General features: G+C 39.5%; 1 protein-coding gene across 38 annotated transcripts in view; it reads right to left on the bottom strand.

The window, feature by feature from the left end:
- The window catches only part of DLG2 (discs large MAGUK scaffold protein 2), a 997741-nt gene that overhangs the window by 9136 nt on the left and 967014 nt on the right, over nt 1-21591 (bottom strand). For 23 of the 38 annotated variants that reach the window (XM_030474393.1, XM_030474385.1, XM_030474357.1 and 20 more), the window contains 6 exons: nt 15673-15772; nt 11723-11764; nt 3515-3565; nt 2687-2788; nt 1577-1749; nt 780-889 (listed from right to left, as the gene is read on the bottom strand). In XM_030474393.1, coding sequence (XP_030330253.1) covers nt 780-889; nt 1577-1749; nt 2687-2788; nt 3515-3565; nt 11723-11764; nt 15673-15772 — 578 coding nt within the window. Of the gene's footprint in view, nt 1-779; nt 890-1576; nt 1750-2686; nt 2789-3514; nt 3566-11722; nt 11765-14746; nt 14793-15672; nt 15773-21591 lie in introns of all 38 variants that reach the window. The other 15 variants (XM_030474424.1, XM_030474399.1, XM_030474540.1 and 12 more) reach the window with 3 other exon arrangements.

Consider the following 21591-nt stretch of genomic DNA (forward strand, 5'->3'; position numbering starts at 1 on the left):
TTGTGCACATGACCTCTGGTAATTCACTCTAGACTATATTTCCCTAAGCTGCTACTGAGAATGTCCCCAAAATCAAGATGCAATACAGTTCTTGATATCAATCTCGTGAAAGAAGGAAATGTGATTGATTTGATTTGCTGTTGATGCACATACATTGGCTCCATCTTAAAACCTTTTTATCCTCTCGGTTATTATACCTGAGTTGCTTAACTGTTCCCTGGATCCCAGTGTTTTTCTGAGTATTGAAATTAGGTTGCCTGCAGGAAGTTGGTGTCTTCTGTTTCCTTCTTTAAGCGTTATGTTAGCTACTCTCCAGTCCCATGGTTCCCTGCCTACCCTCTTATAGACCTATAGCTGATGAATAGGTGAGACATGCACCACGAATCTAACACAAGTTTACCCTCTGATTTGTCCCCTGTGACCAGAATCTACACTCCAAGAGCACTCAAGACTGGATAGGACAAGCCATGCTGCTTGAGTCCATGGTGAACTTACTGCACAGGCCGGAACAAGTGCAGCGAGCAATGGAAGGGAGTCCTTCATGCTCCAGCATGTGAGACCACATGTCCCAGTGTGGAAGTTTCAAAGGCAGGTTTGACTTGTTCCTTGAGATGCTGGGATATAGTGGATGACAGTGAGGAAGAGCAACTCCCCACTGTTCCTACTTTCTCTTGTTATTACTGATTTTAGAGGACAGGCAAAATGTAGACTCAAGACCTGTGTTGTGCCACTTGTGGCTGTACCCTGAAAATAAAACACTTGAAGGAGTTTATACTTACATCAGAGGCTCCCAGGATTTAGGCTTAATGAAGATAGCGATGGGATAGAGTTGTGCAACTTGTAGTCGTTTGATAGCATTTCCCGACACATCGAGTATACAGTGCTTGCCCTGTTGGAAACAGATGAGGATGTTCTTATTTTTGCAGAGTTTGCTGCAGATCAGCCAGAAGAGGAGAAGCAATTCTGCAACACAGTGCCCTGGAATGTGCCATTACTGGCACACCAGGGAAAGGAGACCACAGGGCATGCGCTCCACTGCTCTGTGCTCTTCCCTTTACTTTGGTGCTAATATAAAATATACACTAGAGATACTACTTTTACTGGAATGAACTTTGTGGGGGGGTGAGGATTTTCTTCAGAGATGAGGAAAAATAAGTTCATAAAAGTAGTAAGATGTCTAGGTTCTTACTGGTTAATTCAGTTCTTGTTTGAGTCAAAGACTCCCTGTTTCACCTGAGGCAAGCAATTTAATCTTTCTGTGTTTTGTTCTGCCTCTGTGAAAGTGAGATAAGTTTATTTACCTATCTCACAGGGAGAAAAGGAAAGGCTGTTCTAGGGCATACTTGAGGCACACTGTTAGATCACTGGATCCATGGCACTACATCCAAGCACAAAAAGTGCCAAGGATGTTGTCATTTAAAGTCAGCGACTCCACTTGTGGAGTCATTGTAAAACCTACAAATATTAGGATGCTGTTTTGCAGCTATTTTATATTTTTGGCAGAAGAATCACGTCTGAGATACAATGTGGAAATAAAACACATGTTGCATAGGCAATAAAACTAGTGTCAACCTACCCTTTCTGCCACGAATCTCACAGACTGGACACTAGTTCCATATAAATTATCGTTGTACTGCCCAGCTTCTATAAATTTGTGCTCTTGGATATCTTTTTCCATTTGTTCTCTTGAAATGACAAAATGATAATCTCTCCCATCCACTTCATAGTCACGCTTTGGCCGTGTGGTGTCTGCATGAAACAAAAGACAGAAGATCAAGAAGTCCGTATAAATATCTAATGCACAAAATGCAGCAGTTAAGGTTTGCTCAGTGGGCAATACTGGGTCTACCCTAAGTGGAGGTGCTCCATATCTGGGAGCAGATCTTTGCCTACTACATATTGTTTTCAATGGAGTTATGACAATAAACCAGTCTCTTTGTAGTAATACCTTCTAGCGTTTACCTCCAATCAATACTTACAGGCTAACATAAAATTAGGGTTTACTAGAATTCCACTTTTTTTTTCCAGGAGGGTCACACACAAACCTCAAATACATAATGCATTCCAGATTGTAAATCTAATCCTATTACAGCGATAAAATGAATCACAATCTCATCAATTCAATTTAGCCTTAATTATAAGCCTTACTCTGATCTCATCTCTAGCAATTTGAAGATGGAGTATTTGCAGAGACAACAGTTTTAATTGAAATATGACTGCAATCAGGGCCTGAAATAAGCACTCAGTGAGCTCTAATGATCCAAGACAAAAACAATCTGCTTTCAGATTAGACAGTCTAGATCTAACACAAATCACAGATCACTCCAGATCTTTATTGGTGGATGCTGTGTAGTTGAAAAACATTTTATATTTTACCAGGATTTCAAACTTTAATCTTAAAAAAATCACAGATTGATTAGTAAACAGAATAAGTGGCTAGAAGGCTCCTTGTTTAAAACAAAACGCTACAGCTTTTGAGACAATTCTTCTGAGAAATTCTTTCCAGCCCTTCAGAATCTTTATCTATTTGATCCTTTCCCCTTTTTCTGTCTGATGGACAAACAGCTTTTGAGAAACTCAACTACATATAGTTCACAGATGCTACTTTCACAGCAATTTACTTCATGTGTGGAACCAAGGGATGCAGCTCACTTAGCTATGGAATTAGGAGCAAAATCATACTTACGTGGTACACACGACCCAAACTTATCAGGGAATTCAGATATCAAATCATCGTTGATCCGATCTTTCATAGGACCCAGGATAATCACCGGCCTGGTGTAATTAACTGAACAACAGAAAGAAAGGCACATTTTGATGATCTTACTGGCGATAACAGTAAATCTTCCCAAAGAGGCACTAACCAGACTTGTTGCCTTTATGTATGAAGTGAAAATTTAGGCGCACATTTTATTGATGAATAATTGATTTATCGACATGGATAAGGAAAATGGAATGAGTACAACTCATTCTGCAGAGGTCTGTGATGGTCCATGCAAGTGTAGTCAAATGACTATGTGGAATTATCTATATTTGCTATTGCTCAACAAAACCAAGCCCAAATGCTTGCAGATGGACTCTCTCAGGAGGCACAGAAAGGACACTGCAGGATTTTTTTCTCCCCAGTTCTACGAGTGCATCCCCCATTGAATCAGGTGGGTGGGCTCCCATTTTCAGTTGCCTTCCCTTAGGCTCATCTACACAGGCTAAGGGCACATATCACATGAGAAAAAAAAATAAAGGCTTCCCATGTAACAATATTGTAGTAAATGTAGAAACTCTGCATCAATATTTTGTAGACTGATGATCATGCTTATTAGTAAGACTAGTAAGAACTGAGGGCTAGCAAGGGAGACCCTTACAGCATTTGTTTTCTATGCAATAGACCAAGTGGCCAAAAAATGGGAGCCATAATGAATATAGGGCTGGCACAGCAAGGCTTACTGCTCTGCTGACCCCAAATTGTGAGATGAATAATGTAAGGAGCAGTGACAGAAAAACAGATGAAACTTACTTTCCTGTCTTGTGACAGGTTCATAAGAAAGGATGAGGTCTTCTTGGCCTCCTGATGAGAGAAGAAAAAGAAGAGATTGAAGCTGACAAGCATCATGTCAAGTATTAAAGCTTGATAAAATGCTTCACATAGAGACAGACCAGGTTTAACACTTCTCTGGTAATGCTCTCACCTGAACCATTCCAAAGTCCCTCATAATTTTAAGGTGTGGCGACCACTTTTTTCCTTCCCACCCTTCCCTGCTGCATGTTTCAATTGTCTTTGCTGAAATCGGGCTTTTTCAGTGATGGACAATAAGGCTTCATTTCCTGATTTGATAGCAAGGCTGTTTGCAAGGATAGTGCAGAAATTTAAGATATACTTCTTTTGTGTGTCCGATTGCCAAGGCCTTAACATGCTGCTGCAGGGTAAATCCACAGGCTACTGAAACTGGACAGTTTTTGCTCTCAGAATATACACATTTTTGGTTGATCATCCTCCTGTGCATAACCTCCATAGTCTAGTTTATCACAGCCTGACATCTAGCTATGAGCTATTTTCTGACCCTTATCCTTTCCCTGAACAGAAATCTCACAACATCGTATTTTATGCACTTATCCACTCCTGGTAGGATACTGCTTTTTCCTCATGGTGACATTTAGGGAACTAAAGCAGAGAAATCTGCCATGAGAAACAAGTGGCACTATATGGACCATGGCTTGGGTGCAAGTGTAGAGACAGTGCATCACTGTCCTTCCTTCCCTCCATGGGGGTGCAGGAGGAGAGGGAGAAGCATTCTTCAACCTAATGCATGAATAATCCCTGCACATTTCTCTTTCTGGGTCACTGTCACATACTTGTTACCACATAAGAGCTCTGGCAGGTTCTAAATATGACTTAAGCTTAGCAAAGTTTAAGATTGTGATTTTATTTTTACTCAGTTCAGGGCTTGTCTCTGAGAAGATCCACAGAGGGATTTTGCAACTAATTTAGATACTATAGACTAAAGAGTGTCATAAGGCATACCAGGGCTTTATAGAACAGAGTTGCCTTCATTTCATCTGTTTGCATGCACATGAGTCTCAGTTACATTATGTGGAGGCTGCTGCCAAACCAAAGTGTGAACACACAGGGGAAAAGTGCTACCTGGTGCCTGATGGATGATGTAGGTAGGATTTAGAGGGGGTTACACCTCATCCTGAAGTAGTCTGACTGCTATCTGAGACACCCTTGAGGCTCCATTAACTATGTTAACAAGATTTGTATTGGATGCAATGCGTGGCTTCCAAGAAGGTATAAAATGTTTGTGGTTTAGTGTTAAGCTGACTACCACCTCATATGTTGATAGGTATTTTTTGTGATATATTATGTAGGCAGCTGTGATAAATGCATAAGAAAGCTTTTTCAAGCAAAAATAAAGTAATTAAGGACAATGACAGAAAAAGCAAATAAAAAACTGTACTGATGTGTTAGGGAACACGAAACCAACTTCAACCTAGCAATGGTGCTGAAGCATCATTTTTAATAAAAGGAAGAGATTAAGCAGCTTTTGAGGACAAGGGAACATAACATATGAGAAGTGTGGATAATGGATTTTCCTCTCTATTTGCAAATGTTTGATATTGTAATGACTTGCTTAACACTGTTTTTTTGCAAACTTAAACCCTAGAATTATTGTTACACTGGGTTTTACGCATCAGATGTATTATTTTTCCTTAAGTTTCTCTGGAAATTTTAGGGGTGATATAAAACTCAAGATGCCACATTTCCCTGGAGATGAAAAGATTCACACTCTGGGCATCCCTCATAAACTAAGGCTGAGAAAGTCAATCTTGAGGCGGGAGATGAAGCCATCATGTACTAAGTACGAGGAGGGAAGCCCGTTTGTACAAATACATTTGTACAAATACAATCTTAAACTTGAAAATACTCATTTGAATGGCATACAGATCCCAAGACAGGGATTCATTTCAGCTAATTTCAGAAACCTGTATCATGATTGCTTTTGTCTAAGCTAGTCCATAGGTACCCTTTGGAGTCAATGGGGTCCTACAGATAGGCAAGTGTTTATTCTTGTCTTATTAATGTCTTATCTAAGACATTAGTCATCTGACCTATTTTAGATGTCTGCTTTGGGATGAGAGAAAAAGCCAGAAGGGTGTGTTTATCTCCATTGTCCCATAATGGCATTTGAACAGCACGGTCAGATGCAGACATCTGCATTTAAACCGTAGAATCAGGGTAGGGGTTATGGAGACAAATGACCCTGTTGTTTCACAGAAGTCTTGTAAAACTGTGGCCATACTGAAGGCAAAGCAAGCATCTCCAGCCCACTCAAACTGTGCTGAAGCTTAAGCCATTGGAGAGGGCTGCAGCAAGTAAGGAGAAGCTTTGAGGCTGACTGTCATACACAGGACTTAAAGATAGACATATTCCTGAGTCAAGGCTCTTCAGCACTGAGTTTCAGACTCAACATGGAGTGTTAGTGTAGGGAAAGCTGCACCATTTCCACTGGTTTTCTTTTCTGGAAAAAGGGTTCGGGAAGATCAAGTTTCTCTGAATAAAATCCTTCCACTGTCCAGAGAAAATCCTCTAAGTCCTCAGAGGCTAACGCGCATGTTAACTGTACCAGCCGGTATTCTTTAATGAGCTCTACTCAGTCAGTACTGCACAGCTTTTAAGTAGTCCACAAATTATTAAGTATAATGAAGCGCTCTAAAGTCAATCAATAATTGGATTGCTATAAAGTTGTGATGGCTTTGAGGTGTGAGACACAGTGTGAAATTCAGCAGGACACGGGCTCTTCTTTATCATTTAACTAAGCCTCATTTACCACCCACATTAACTGCTTAATGAGCACACGTTTCTTGGCCGGATCTGAAGTCAAAGAAGGCTTATTTTTCTGTCACCATCCATTTAGGTTTTGGGCTAATGTATGGATTACCTGAGTTGTACTTGCAAGATCTTGGAGAAATCAATTTATTGGATTTTCATCTGTACAGACTGCCCTAGACAGTCAATATCTGAGCCTCTATTTGGCTCAAAATCCCTTTTCTGGCCCTCTATTTATGTAAGTAAACCCACAGTTTTTTAAAACATGCTGATAGGTATGAAAGGCTGGAAATCCAATATGTAAAAAGATCATCAGGAGTACTGAGAATGAATTTAAGACTGAAAAGTGGTCTGTCAGCACTCTCTGCAGCATTATCAATATAGCTTGTAAGGGCACAAAATGAGACTTCAATACTTGTGCTAGTTTGAGTATGTCTGAATAATATATTAATCCTTGGGGAATGTAAGAGCCAACATGAGTCTTCTAATTAATCAGTGGCCTAACATAATAATCAGATGCTTTTAACCTTGTTCTGATTCTTCAAATCTCATTTCAAGAGTGACTTGCTGACAGAGGGTAAAAGATTTTGTTTCTAAACATTTCTCTTATTTTTCACTTTTAGTCATGTATTGTCTCTCTAGGTAATGGGTGCAATCACAACCAGTTATGCAATTAGGCTAAATAGATGTGGTGGTGTCTGTGTAATTTTGATGACAGCTGTAAAAATCTCTACTGAACTACGTGTAAGAGTGTTACAACACATGCAGTAGAGAGACTTGAAAGTCATGGCCATTATGGAAATCATGTCTTGCAAAATAAAAAACTGATGAGTCCATGGTAAAAAAAATATGTTCTTAGAAGCTTGTTTTGAAAAAGAAATCAGAACATTTTAAGTTGCACAGCTCAAAATAAACTTTCAATCATGGTTTGATTAGCTGGTTCAGCGATAAGTCAAAGTTAGCTGTGTGCATCCTTATAACACAAAGCGTAACTTTCTGCTAGACCAGGACTTTAGATACCACTCTGCAAACTTGGTTTCACCACTGAGAACAGGTCTGAGTCAACTAACAAAATTATAGCCTTCATGTTAGCACGGCCAGTGTGATGCAGCAGCAGCTGTGTGGCAGCTCAGCCCCTTCTAGATCAGGCCAGCGTTTGTTTCCGGCTCAAATATCCTTTTAAATCTTTATATAAAGGGCCAGATTCTGCTGTCAAATGTGTTTGTGGTTCCCACATTAATGGAACTGTGGGTTATCTCTTGGGATAAAGAAAATCCCACTACTGGCTCCAGCTCTTTTGCTCACTACAAACCCAATGTTGAGAGCACTGGCAGAAGAAATCAGGTTTACTATCTGCAACAGCCTTGTTGCTAAGAAGTGGTCAAATAATTTTCTCTTGAGGCCACACAGGAAGACTTTCAGCTGTATTTCAATTATATTTTGAAATAAAAAGTATCTGACTTCTGTCAAGAAGTTGATTTTCTATCCTCTAAGCCCAAGACATGAGCAATACTTCAGCCAAATACTCAATTATTTGAGCAATATATTCTTCTAAATAAATAAATATGAATGCATCAGAATGTCTCCTAGAAAAAGGCCAGTCAATTTGTTAATCACTACCCAGGGCACAGCCTTGACAGCTCTCAGGAGCCTTCAGCATCAGTTTGTGTAGTTGTACCCCTGGTTTGGAATGGTTCTAGGTATGATCAAGTAGAACAGGTTTCGACACTAGCTACTTTTCATCATGAGAAGCAAAAGTTAGAGAAACATGTTAAAACAATTGCCAGAGACCCACTAGAAGAAATGCAGAACACCTCACTCTGGACTCCAACTGGCCTGTTTTTATAGGTACAAATATGAATATCTGCAGGGGAACACATGGCTCTTGCCAGTGATTTCTTACCCACACACTTTTCTTTGTGCAGGCCAAGGTATGACTTCATAGAATCATGGAAGCATAGAATCATTTACGTCAGAAAAGACCTTCAACATCATTGAGTCCAACCATAAACCTAATACTGCCAAGTCCCACTGAATCGTGTCCGTAAGTGCCATGTCTACCTATCTTTTAAATACCTCCAGGAACAGTGACTCCACCACTGCCCTGAGCCTGTTCCAACGTTTGATAACCCTTTCAGTGAAGAAATTGTTCCTAATATCCAATCTAAACCTCCTCTGGTGAAACTTGAGGCCATTTCCTCTTGTCCTACCTCTTGTTAGGAAGAGACACTGACTTCCCCTCTTTCCATCCTCCTTTCAGGTAGTTGTAGGGAGCGATAAGGTCCCCCCTGAGCCTTCTCTTCTCCAGACTAAAGCCCTGCAGGTCCCTCAGCTGTTCCTCATCACACTTGTGCTCTAGACCCTTCACCAGCTCCATTGCCCTTCTCTGGCCCTGCTCCAGCACCTCAATGTCTCTCTTGTAGTGAGGGGCCCAGAAATGAACACAGGATTCGAGGTGCAGCCTCACCAGTGCCCAGTACAGGGAGACAATCACTACCCTGGCCCTGTTGGCCACACTATTGCTGATACAGGCCAGGATGCTGTTGGCCTTCTTGGCTGACTGGGCACACGCTGGCTCATGTTCAGCCACTGTCGACCAACAACCCCAGGTCCTTTTCCAACCATCAGTTTTCCAGCCACTGTTCCACAGTTTCCCAATTCAGAAAGAAGTGAGGCAGGCAACCTCTTTATTCCTGCTCATTTACTGGAGAAATAGAAGAGAAAAGGGGCACTGGGAGAGGGCCATAACCCCATGCAAAGCCCTTGAGGTCTCCAGCAGTTTTCTATTTGCTCCCCATGAATTTTTCAGCTTCACTTGTTTTCCCCCTCTTAGTATGCCCCATTTCACAAGTGCACAGGCTGAGATCTAGATGATTTTGCAAGTCAACACACATGGTGTCCTGGTAAAATAAACTGTAGTGCCTCATGTTGAATACACAGATTCTCCTCTAAGTGGCACTATATCACCCTGAAGAACAGCTTGGCAACTTGGCTGGCTCCAAATGGAGTTAAAACAAACTTGGTTCTGTGGCAATGACTGATGCTGGGCCCCATTCCTAGCTACCCAGATGCAAACAAGAAGAGCAGAAATAGTAAGTGCATGCTATCTTATCCTACCAGGAATGAGCCTTACCTCAAGCACCTATTATTTTTTCCCTTTCATTAGTAAGAAATAAATTAGAAGGTAGTGAGGAGTAAGTCTTTAAGAAATGTTCACAGACTAGGTCTAATAATTACTCTTCCCACATGGATATTGATAGGCTTCTACTGTGCAGTGTCCTCTCTCAACAGCCTCACAAGGTCAGAACTGCAGTGAAATAAGATGACTTCTTCATGACAGGCCTTATCTCTCTTATCTCTGTGCCCTCACAATTTATTGACTGCTCTCCCTGACCAACCGCTTTTTATTCTACTGTTTCTTATTCTTCTCTGTTCCTGAGTCATAACTTCTCTAGGGGAGATCTGCTGCTATGAGCTGTGTGATGGGACACAGGGTAGCTACCCTAGGTCATGCCTTCAAATGTCATGTCAGCACACGCCAATGAATCCTTAGCAAATGGAATTAGGCCCTTTGGGCACCACGTCCTGGATTTTAAAGCCTTTTTGGCTTAACCTAAGATTGGCTTCCTCTGCTGCTAAATGGCGTAACTCTTCCACAGGCACAGAAGGAAGCCCTGCCTGCATCTTCTCTACCAGGCAACAGCTGTGGGACATAGCAGTTGTGTGTGGGGAGCCCCAGCCAACAGCATGTAGACTGGATGCTGCTGGAGTGAGACAGGAGCTTGCCCAGACGGAAACCATTCTAGAAGGAGAGTGCCTGCCATGGGTATTTGTTATCCCAACACTACAGTTCCTTCTAAGTATCTATGTCCCAACCAACTTCTCCAAACCATTTCTATCCCCTTTTTGCACCTCAAAACATATGCTTTGTTTCAAGCTATTGCACAGCCAATGAGGAATTGGCTACCTGGCCTGTCTTACGAAATTTGGGAACTACCTTTTGTTTGGCTGCATCTGGGCACCCCGTTAAGTCTCCTGTTTGGGAGTCCATCAGGCATGGTATGCGCTCAGCCACCAGCCTAGATTCTCCTCTGGGCTTTTGCCCTGAGCTCACCTTGAAATAAACACACCCAGTAGAGATTTTACTCATGCAAACCTTTGAAAATGTAACCTATTGACTCATTCCTGGTTGTAAAGTCAGTCTTGGGAAAGGGCATCTTATATCTCAAACATAAAATCCTCCTCCCCTCCTAAGTAGAGGACATATTAAAAATAAAGCGGTTCAGAATTGGATCTTGGCAGTTCAAGAGTGCCTACTGTTTTCTTGTGACTCTGGCAATTGCTTTCCAAGGAAACCTTTGCAATACAAGAGAATACATACTAATTTACCATTTCTGAATTGCATTAAGATTAGCTGTTTTACTGAAACAAACCAGTGTTTATCGACAGAGCTCAACTGCTATGCGCTATATCAAGACTAGTAAGTATGAGGTATGATACCAGTGATTACCTGAATGTATGTGGGTGCTTAGCACAAGTGCTGAGTGACTGGTGGAAAACTTGATTTGCTAAGCAAATGGCTTGAAATAAATAAACAACTGGGTGATTTAGTAAGCAATCTATGATTTTAATTACCTTTTATTACATTTCCAGTCATTTATTTAAGGCTCTATTTTTCTGCTTTTCAACACTTCAAGAAAAAATAGTTATATTGGTTAAATTTTGGGGTATTACTAATAGTTACCCAGAACATGCAATCTTCCTCTTGTCTATATGATCAGATAGAGCCTGTAATTCAAACCAAATCAGGTGCGGGGTTGTGACCTCCACTTACAGGGAATCAGTGACATTCATGGGCAGCCTAAGGGGTGAAAGTCTACCTTACCTTTTTTTGAAGACTTCAATATGCATTAGGTAATCTGTACTGCCAAAATTAAGGGCTCAACAAAATTTCAGGGGCTATTTCCTAGCCCTTCATACACATATGCAGAATTGCAAGTAAAAATTGTGAGCTTGTAAAGAGGATGCCTTTAGCAGGTTTGCCTACAACTATGTAGTAATTTTACAAGATCATCAAGAAACTGCCCCCTCCCTGCTGAAATAAACTTCTTGTCACTAAACTAAATAATCCTGACTTTCACAGGGTACCCAAAGCCAGGTTTGGTTTTATGTCCCAGAATACATTCCAAATAACAACCTTCCTCCTTTTATAAAGGTTGCCAGTTTTCTTTTATAGCTTCGTACTCAAGATGCGGTCGTAAATTTGAATTCCAAGCCATTTGCTCCAACCATCTTTTTAGCATTAATAAAACAGCAGCAAGGAGAGAATCAAAATAAAAGAAACAAACAGAACAAGCAATGCAAAGTAAAAGGACTCTAATGAAAGCAGTAACTTACTGTAGCTACTTTCACTATCGCTGGCATTAGAAGAAACATGTTCTGCAAGAACAGCACAGCAAATTAAAGAACATAACCAAGCACCACAGAGCTGCAGAAACTTAAAAGAACTGCCAGGGTCATGCAAAGGTAGTTGTGCAGAAAGGAAATTAAAGACTGTGCAGTGACATCCCCTGAAAACTCTCAGAGAATTTACACAGGTAAAATGAAAGCTTTCTCTCTTGTGACAGAAAGTAGTAGTGATATGTGTCATGGCAGAGCCATGTCTTTTCTTGATGAGAGAGTTAACTGACATCTTGGGTAACTTAATTTCAAAGTATATTGTGGTCTACTTGAATCTCACTGGATGTCTTGAGTAATTTTATAAAACCTGAGTGTCTGCTCGTATTATTCTGCAGCATCTGTAACATATATCATTAATGCGTTGAAGCTATTCCTGCTAAACTTCTAACCTGTGTCCATCTTTAATCACTATCCCAGAGGGCTAACAAATTAACATGAAAATGGTTTTGATATCAAACATCATAACTGGATCTGTTTTACCCTGTCCAAAATGAAAAGGACAAAGCCAATGACAAAACTAAGAAAATAAATGGAAAAAGAATCTTTCTTCAGACATTGTCTAGCCTCAGGATTTGAGCTAGAGTATGAAAACCTTTGTGAGTTGAGTCTGAATGGTTGAATAGGGATATAAGAACTATGATGGTGGGTCAGAGTTGTGGTTTGGCAAGTCTGGTGTCCTGTTTCTATTATCATATTATTTAAGGGAAGATGCAATCTATATCGTGTGGAGCTGCTGTTCTGAAACTGTCAGCAGACTGTTTATGGTCAGTCAGACCATGCTGTACGGTCTCCAGGAGGCCTGCAGGACCACATTAAACAGTGGTTTTAATAGTATTACTAGTAGAAATGCTGATTACTTTGCATCTGAAAGATCAGTTGAGAGCTGAAACTCTTCAGTGGGTCTAGGACACTTAGAAGTCAATGGTATGATGGCTATACAGTAGGGAGCCACCCTGGGTTAATGAGAAAGGCACAGTGGTCAAATGGAGAATGGGTACAAATAAACCACCTCCTGACAAAGACAAGGAGCCAAAATTGGTCCAATATTTGTCATTAAACCAGTGGGCAGATTAGGCTGTGCATGACGCACAACACTAACCCACAACTGCTTCTAAACATTCTCAATGGAAGAAGGAACTCACAAAAGATAAGAATCCCCTGAGCTGAACTCAGAGTAGGCCCTGCATGAATGCCATGAAGAACGACTATGTAGACAGTGCCAAGACCACCTCTTCTCTGCAATGCTGCATTTGTCTCACCAATGTAATGGCTTACGGTTCATAGAGTGGGACTGATGGGGTTACTGGAGCAGCAGAAATGGAAGGGGATGCTATCTGATAAAAATAGTAATGGAAAACTTTGATCTTAGGCTTAGTAAGAAACTTTAAAAAATTAAACTTATATTTTGAAGAAAACAGTATACTGACTTTTGGACATTTCACATCAAGTTAACAAGGGTTGTGTCAAACTAATATGCTATACAGATCTTGAAGAACTTTATTAAACAAGAACAAATATCCTTCATAGCAAGAACTGCCATTAAAAAGCATATCTGAGTTGAATATTAGTGAAATTTGGATAGGCAGGAATGTGGCAGTAATTGAAAGGTAGGGGCAATATTAAGACAAACTAGAGCCTGTATAATACCTCTGTGCTACTTTTCCCTTAGCAATTTGCGGATTTCAGTTTTCTCCTTTCAAATGACTGGATGTTATGGAGATTTGTCTTTGTACGGACACATATTCAGGAGGGTTATTAGATCAGAAGTATTTTACTTCGCTTTAAAGGGAACGATCTGCATTTGTTGCTAATGAGCTGCCATGACACTTGCAGTAACAGAATGTTTAAAATTCAGGTGGCAGCGAGATTTGCTATCACTGACAAAACCTGTCTTGCAGAACTATTCTTCATACAAGAGATGAAGCTTTCGTCTTTAAATTGTCAGCTACTGGATGGCTTAAAGATAAACCATTAAAATGTCCCTTCAACAAATCAAGAAACAGAATAATCTTTAAAACCGTGTGCATGGATGTGCATTCCTGCAATTAAAAAGCACATATAAAACAGTAGGCGATGCAATGTTAGCATTCACACACATTTTGCTCCAATTACTTGGTGCTCAAGAAAAAGAACAGAGGAAGAAGCAGCCAAACACATGCAAGTGGCATTTTGTTTGAATTATTTAGCTCTGGATACAGAATAAATGTAGTTAGTCATATAGAAATCAGCTGCAAATATTTCACTCTATACAAGTTTTCTGGTCTAACTTTCGAGGAAGCAAAATTGTTTCTGGGCAATTATCTGACACGTTACACATTCTGCAATGCCAAGTCTTGAGACAGGATTGCTGCATCAGAAAAAGAAATGGATTAAGGTTGTATGACAGAGAATAGGTTGGTAATGGTGAAATGGGTCCAAAATTAGCTTTGGTGAAAGCATGGTCTTCTCTAGCCTGCAAATGACTTCTTCCATTAATGACAAACACTAATCTAAAATCCAGCAAAGTAACAAACACTCCCATGCAAAAAGCTGAAAATGCAGAAGCAACAGCAGAGACTGATTTTCTATTGATCTGCTCAGGATGTGATCAAGTTAAAATGTTTAGCTTTCTCTTTAGATGGAGAGGGAGGGGTTGTTGCTGGAAAGAACACTCTAGGCAGCAAAACGAGTTCTAGGTATGCTACTCTACAGAACTGCCATGATGGGAACAATAACATACTGTCAGAAACAAAAGGTGTTATTACAAAAGAAGTGGAAGTGTCTGCTTGATACACTGTATGTTATTTAATATCGTCATGCAGAACAAAATGATTGAAACATTTTCAATGCATTCACGGCTGGGTAACAAATAAAACTTTTTATCTTGTGCATGCTAGGAGTGGAGGGTCCTCAGAGAAGGAACAGAAGCCAAAACAAAACAAAACAAAAAGAGATTTACAGTGACCATTCCTGGGAACTTACTCAGAGTCTTTGTTCCATAACCGTCGTCACCTAATCCGGGGATGTCCTGCACGGAAGTCCCCAGAGAGAGCAATGAGAAAGGAAGAACAGCCGCAGAAGAGGAAGGAAGAAGTCAGTGGAGTTGAAATGGATACTACCATGACTGACCATGTTGATTGAGCAATCTGGATCCCTGCTTTTTCTTTCTGAAACAACTTTAGACCCATATTCTATGGGAATGCAGCCAATGAAAGAGGCAGTGACCATGATACATGGTTTTTGGAGCTGTGAGGAAGAAGGAACAACCAGACAAATAAAGTTCCAGAAACGATTCTCCCAGGATAAATTTAGGAGAGAATTATTAAGGAAAAAAGTTAATATTTGGGCTTGGAACTAGCATATGTTTTTAATAATGCTGGTTCTCTATGCAATTTAAGCAAGCAGTAAGTGCCTGGGGAGGTAGACATTCCAAGATCTGATTTACTTCAAGCTGTTAGCAAGGTTGCTTCATTTAATTGTTAAAATTTCAGTGAAGCTGTCCATGGCATTCAACTTGGCGAATGTCAAAGGTGAAAAAGAGATTAGAGCAGACCTTTTAAGCAGTAATAATTTAGTATTGTGAAAGAAAGCATTATTTCGAGACAGCTCTTATCTGGGAATATTTAATCAGAGAGAAATTTGGATTTATGACAGGTGCCACAATAACTTTGAGAAGCCACATTTGATCTTCCAAAAGTTAAGGTCACTTTTATTCCTCTGAAAATGATGTTTCCAGGGATGGAAGCAACAGCTGGATCCAAACTGCAGTCACACATTGGTCACAGTAGTAATACCTCTCCTGCCTGCCTACGACACATATATGCCTAGATGTGTGGGATACTGGTATCATGCGTGTCACCCATTTTTTGTGCTGCTGCATGTGACATCATCTCCAAGAGTTTACTTACGTTCTGGATCACTTGTTTCCTGCTCACTCTGCTCCTTGCTCTTGTAGAATGGGAATTTTCGTGAAAAGATGAAGTTCTTTTTACGCTTGTCATTGAATGACTGTGAAGGAGAAAAGGCATGGGGCAAAAACAGGGACGTCTAATTGTTGTCACACTCATGCTGACAAAACAACTAGTTTGTAAAAGTGGAGAGAACTGTAGTGACTCAACTCAGTCCAAACCAAGTGGCTGCAAAGAATCAGAGGTGGTTGTGGTGAGGTCTGCAGGTTGCAGGCAAAGCCCCTGGAGACTGGATTGATTTGATTACAGAGGTCTCAAAGCACGACCTTCAGCTCCTCATTTGGAAACTATTGTGTTTGGCTTGTTCAGATGAAGGACTACAGATGGCTCAGCATGCTTTGAGATCAAGCCACTCATCTTTAATCATTGCAGACTGTGCACAGGATTAATTAACTGTCTGAAAAAGAATAGGCTGTAAAGAGGATGCTTTTGATTTGCTTGTAGTAGGTATGTGAATTCAGCCCTCTGCCAATTAAAATATTTTGTTCCTGGTAACTGCTTCTGATTTCATCGTGTTTCATTTGGCCTCTTAATCGACAACTTTCTTAAGTGCCTTTTAATGCTTTTTTTCTTGCATAACTTTTAAAAACAACGTTGTTTTATTTTATACATGTATATTTATTTGCTAGGTTCCTCTGGATATGCTTTTAGTTTTATGTGATTTAGAGATGGAATTCTGCTGGTAAGCAGCATTTCATTGCATGTTGAGCAATATATATTGCTTTAATTCTTCAAATGGGGAATTAATATGGAAGAAATTGGGGGTTTTTAAATAACAAAACCTTTGATTTATAGATAGTCACTATGGCTCACGGTGCTATGTAAAAGCAGGATATGCCTACTTGGGTCATTTATTTCAGAAACTAAATGAGGAGTTAGGGTTTCTATTACAGTCAGTTGAGAGATGGTGCTTATCTGAAGTGATCTGCTTTGTTCCTCAAACAATGTCCTACACTGTTTCCTATACTGAACATACGCAATGCCCAGACATGACTTTGCAAGTGATCACCTCCAAGAGAGCAGAGACCTTCTTAACTCATTTAAAGGACCAGTCTCATGTGTTTGTCATTGCTCAAATGAAATAGAACCAGTATTTGGCTCCAATTTTGAACTGCAAATTCAGAACATCATTTATTTTCTTACATTTTGGAAGCACAGCATAAAATGTGGTTCAGACTATGTATTTCTGAAAGATGTGAAGTTAGGTACTGAACGTCTCTATTAAAACAGTTGTCTACTTGTGTCACGAAAGTTTCATGCCACTTTTACATTTCAAGCATTTAAAAAGTTCAGTAACTGAAAAAAAGAAGGAACGAAAAATAGCACATGTTGAATAAATGATCCATGAAAATCTCTCAGAGTATGTAAACAGTCAATGTGAAATTAATGTGGAGGTCATGCACAAATAATTCAGACAGCATGCAATTTCAAAACAAAGCAAATATGAAAGAAAGCCAGAGGAAAGAAAAAAAATGCACATGGAGGATTAAAGTAATCTGTAGATGAAAAGAGGACTGACATGCACATTACATCACTTTAATGACCTAAAGGATATAATTAAATTAAAATGTGTTTTCTGTGACCATTTCTTTTAGTTTTCCAAAGAAAGGAATGTAGCATGTCAACATTTCCCATTGTGAAAATGTTTATCACGATTCAGCTGAATTTGACATTGTAATACTACAGTCAATACACTTTAAAAGGAAAAAAATACATATACACAGTAGCACCTCAGAAAACAAAGGGATTTTAAAATGATAATAATTTCATTACCAAGTGTCATTTCACTTTGATATTAAAGAGACCGTTATCAAATTGATAAATAAATATTCTGTGCGTCACAGAGATTATACAATAAATGACATTTGTAAGTATTCTTTTTCATTCCCCCCCCAACAGTCTAGAGCAAAACCTTCAAAGTCCATTTTCACCAGGAAAGCATAATCTTATGCATGATTTAACAGTATATACCAAATTAGACTGATATATTGCAGCATGATAAAAACCTTTTCTCCTTTTGCAATTTCTAGCACTGGATTGCCTTTTTAATAAGCTATCATTCCACTTCATTTAGACAATCAAAATCTGGCAGTTCATAGCAGGTTACTATTATGTCCAACTGTGTCACTGCATTTACACTAGTAAAAAGCCTTGTTGATAAAATAAAGTGGACTCTTAGTTTATTAATAGACATAAGCAAATGTTTATGCATGTGTTAATATTTCTATAAATTAATCAATGTGTATATTCATGTTAATGACCATATGTACTGTCACTGTGTAGTCAGAGGGTTTATATTTAAAACAATAAAAAAATTCTAAAATATTATAAAACACTGAAATAGGTCTGATCCTGAAAACTTCTAGAAATAGTTACTCCTTGATATCAACTAAATGGGCTTACCAAGTATTTGTTTGCTTGTACATTAAGTGCATGTTGCTTCACAAGAAACCAAAGACGGGAGCCTTGATTTTGGCTTTGTAACCAATATAAATGTGATTAAACTCAGGCTGATGGTCTCCACCTTAAGGATATGAAATTCTGCAGAGACACCCAGCGAAATGCTTCTTACAGATACCACAATACATATCTGTAATGTATAGAGATAAGAGGGCTGGCAAAGAGAGGAGAGGGAGACTCATACAGAACAAGCCCATGTTTTTATTGGGCACACTGTTAATTCCAGATTTTGTTCTGTTGGTGGAGTGAAATAGCTGTAGGATACATCATATAAACACAGACTGGTTTGGGTTGGAAGGGAGCTTAAAGATCATCTAGTCCAAATCTCCTGCCACAAGCAGGGACACCCTCCACTAGACCAGGTTGCTCAAAGCCCCATCCAACCTGGCCAAATGAGAGAGGTATTTGCCTACATCTCTCAGCCCAATGCAAAAGTTGCATGAAAGTGGAATTGAAATTGTGATACCAAGCTTAGGCTTGATTCAATGGTCTTTATGCAGGCAGAATTTCTGAAAACCACAAAAAGGTGCCTGAAAATGGGTTCCTGTATAAGTCACCATTTCTTTGCCATGAATATTGTAAAACCCTGTAATGGCAAATAACTCAGGCATTTAGGTTGCAGTGAAAAACCTATACAATAAATTACTTTTATACCTCATTGCCATCAGTTCACACAGGCTACCCCTAACCTAGGAACCGACATAAGAAAGGACTTTTAATAGACAAGTGCCTAAGACTAAAAAGCAAATGAAATTTTCAAGTACTGCTTGACAACTGGGCAGTGAGGTCATTCTTCACAACTTCTCAACTGTGATGGAAAAAAAGAGTCTTTTCTCAGAAAAAAGGTGAGAAAAGCTTTCATCCATGTCCTAGCTTGAATCCTTGTTTGTTACTACTTAGGCATAGATCGTGTTTTGAAGAAGCCAAGAAAAAATATTGTGATGTGCACTCTTGGTTGACCAAACATCCCCAGATGTCCCCAGTTATGTAAGTCTGGCTTACACATAGCTTACACTTCCCTGGTTGTGACAGACATGAAGACACCGTGTGTTTCATCTTCTTAAGAACTCCCTTTGGTATTTTTTGTGCCAACATCATTTGTGTAATCTAAATGCTTTTCCCTAGGTGCAGCAGCCATATGGATGTTAGCAATCAGCTAATAGGATAGTGTTTTTATGCAGGAATTTTTCATGTAATGTTGAATAGACAATCCAATTTCAAATTTGCTTTATAATGGTAAACATCACAAAGAGTAGTTTATTAGTAATTTGATAGTTGTACCATAGTGCAAAGCATATTGTTTACTTTGAGCTTCTTCTCAATGATAGTTGATCCATACTGTTTAGTGCAGATGTGCTCTTGACAGCAGTTGCCCTCTTAACGCTTTGCAGAAGAGCCTAATATGTTGAGGAAAGATTTCTTTTGATGCTCTAAAAGCTCTAAAAGCAACTATGACTTCTACAAGCCATTAAACTTCTAAATACGTTGGGAATACTTTTGCTGTTTCATTCAACCAATGCTAATCCTCAGTCATGAGCTGGGAACCAGCGCTTGGGGATCACCTGGGAAAAAGCTGTCTCAGAGCACTGGCTGTGAAATTTTTTTATACAGGCTGTAGGTGAATTCAATTTACCACCTATTTTTAGGAAGGTTTTAGCTAAGGTTTAGCCTAGTTTTTGTTATATATTTATCTACATGAGTCTTATTCTGAGATTGGTCTAGTAGCATATATGAGAAGTTCATTTTACATCTCATCTACCACAGGCTTTTTTACTCTTCTCCTTTAATACCTGGTTTTGACCTAAATTAAACGAAAAGCCTTCACTTGTACAGATTTCTACAAAAAGCTACAAAATTTATCACCGACATTATGGCCCTGCAATCCTTTTCTCTATATTTAATTCACACTTTCTGTATTAGGGACATTCTTTTACTTAGTTTGAACATTGACTTTAGTAGAGGTTTGGGCACTCAAACACTGTTAAATCTCTACATGTTAAATCTCTCCCATCACACTGAAAAGTCTCACTGACACCAGAAAGAAAAGTTTTGGCCTGTAACATACTGGTATTTCTCCTTTCAAACTTTTCTATCACCTCTCTGCTTTTATATAGAGGGTTTTTTCACATAGCAATTCCAACTGCATGATGAAGTTTCTGAAGAAACAACAAACTTCTGAAGAGCATCCTGTTTTAGTATATTTGCTTTATGTGAGAAGCTGTTTTGCAGTTAGCATGGCAGCACGTGGTCAACATGGGGAACATGGGTCAAACTGCACTTTGGGATTTTCTGCCTCATTTTCCCATCTGCAATACCAGTGCCCTCCTTATGGGCACTTTGGGGGTAACTAAGTCAACACTATAACCTGGCAGGCACTGTCAGTCCTCACTATCACTGAGGCCATGGTAATTTCTTTTATTAAGGAAGATAATGAAGTAGACTGAGGTTAAGTGACTGACTTGAGCAAGTTAAGAAGAAAGCCAATGCTGCTGAGCCATTTTTGTTTCCTTGGTGTAACCACAAACTTGGCCATGGACTGGGTTCACACAAACAGAAAGCTCTTAATGACGTCCATGGAGACATGCAGAAAATAAGATAAGAAGCTGTTAGTGGCAACTGTAATCCTAGTTATAATATACAGTGACCATGCAATATATTCTTTAAGACATATATCTTTCATTCTCAGCCTGGCCACGCAGTTACATACTGGCAAGCAACACTTGCCAACTTCTCTATGTCTTTTATGAGATGCAGGGGAAAGAATGTCCCTGTTCTGTTAAGTTCAACCTTAAATTTTCTTAGATTCTGCAAGTATTTAGGAAAGAAAAAGAAAAGGCCTGGGCTACAGTCATTCATTATTGAATTTTTGCACCCTGATCTGTTCTGATAGGAGAGAACAATCTGGGTGAGAAGCCCAGATGAAGATAACTCTGCTTCCTTAGTTTTCCCATGAAGCTGCAGGGAGATTCGGGTCTTGGAAACATCCAAAACGAAAAAGCACAAGCCTGATTAAAAATACCATGCTGTTGCTGTCTAGATTCTTCAGACAAGGGTAGTGTGGTTTAGGATTCACAAATATGAAGTTTTACTAATCTGTTTTTAAGACTGACTTAATGCCACTTGTCAGCCAGCAACTCCATTTTAATTCCTAACAAAACAACAGTTAAAACCAACACAAAATATCTGGGGAACAGAAAGACTAATGGACTTGAAAGAAAGCATGTAAAAGTGGTATTTCCAATTCTGCAAACATGTATTTAACTGGGTGCAACGTACGAAGGGAGTACTCATCTGTGCTAATTTACACTGCATCATTGTCAGCAGGATTGAAACACCTCTGTAAAAACCTTGTGTTCATGACAGCCAAGGTCATTTACAAGTATCTGAAGGTTGTACACA

The sequence above is a fragment of the Strigops habroptila genome, chromosome 2, assembly GCF_004027225.2.
Source record: "Strigops habroptila isolate Jane chromosome 2, bStrHab1.2.pri, whole genome shotgun sequence".
Taxonomy (NCBI): domain Eukaryota; kingdom Metazoa; phylum Chordata; class Aves; order Psittaciformes; family Psittacidae; genus Strigops; species Strigops habroptila.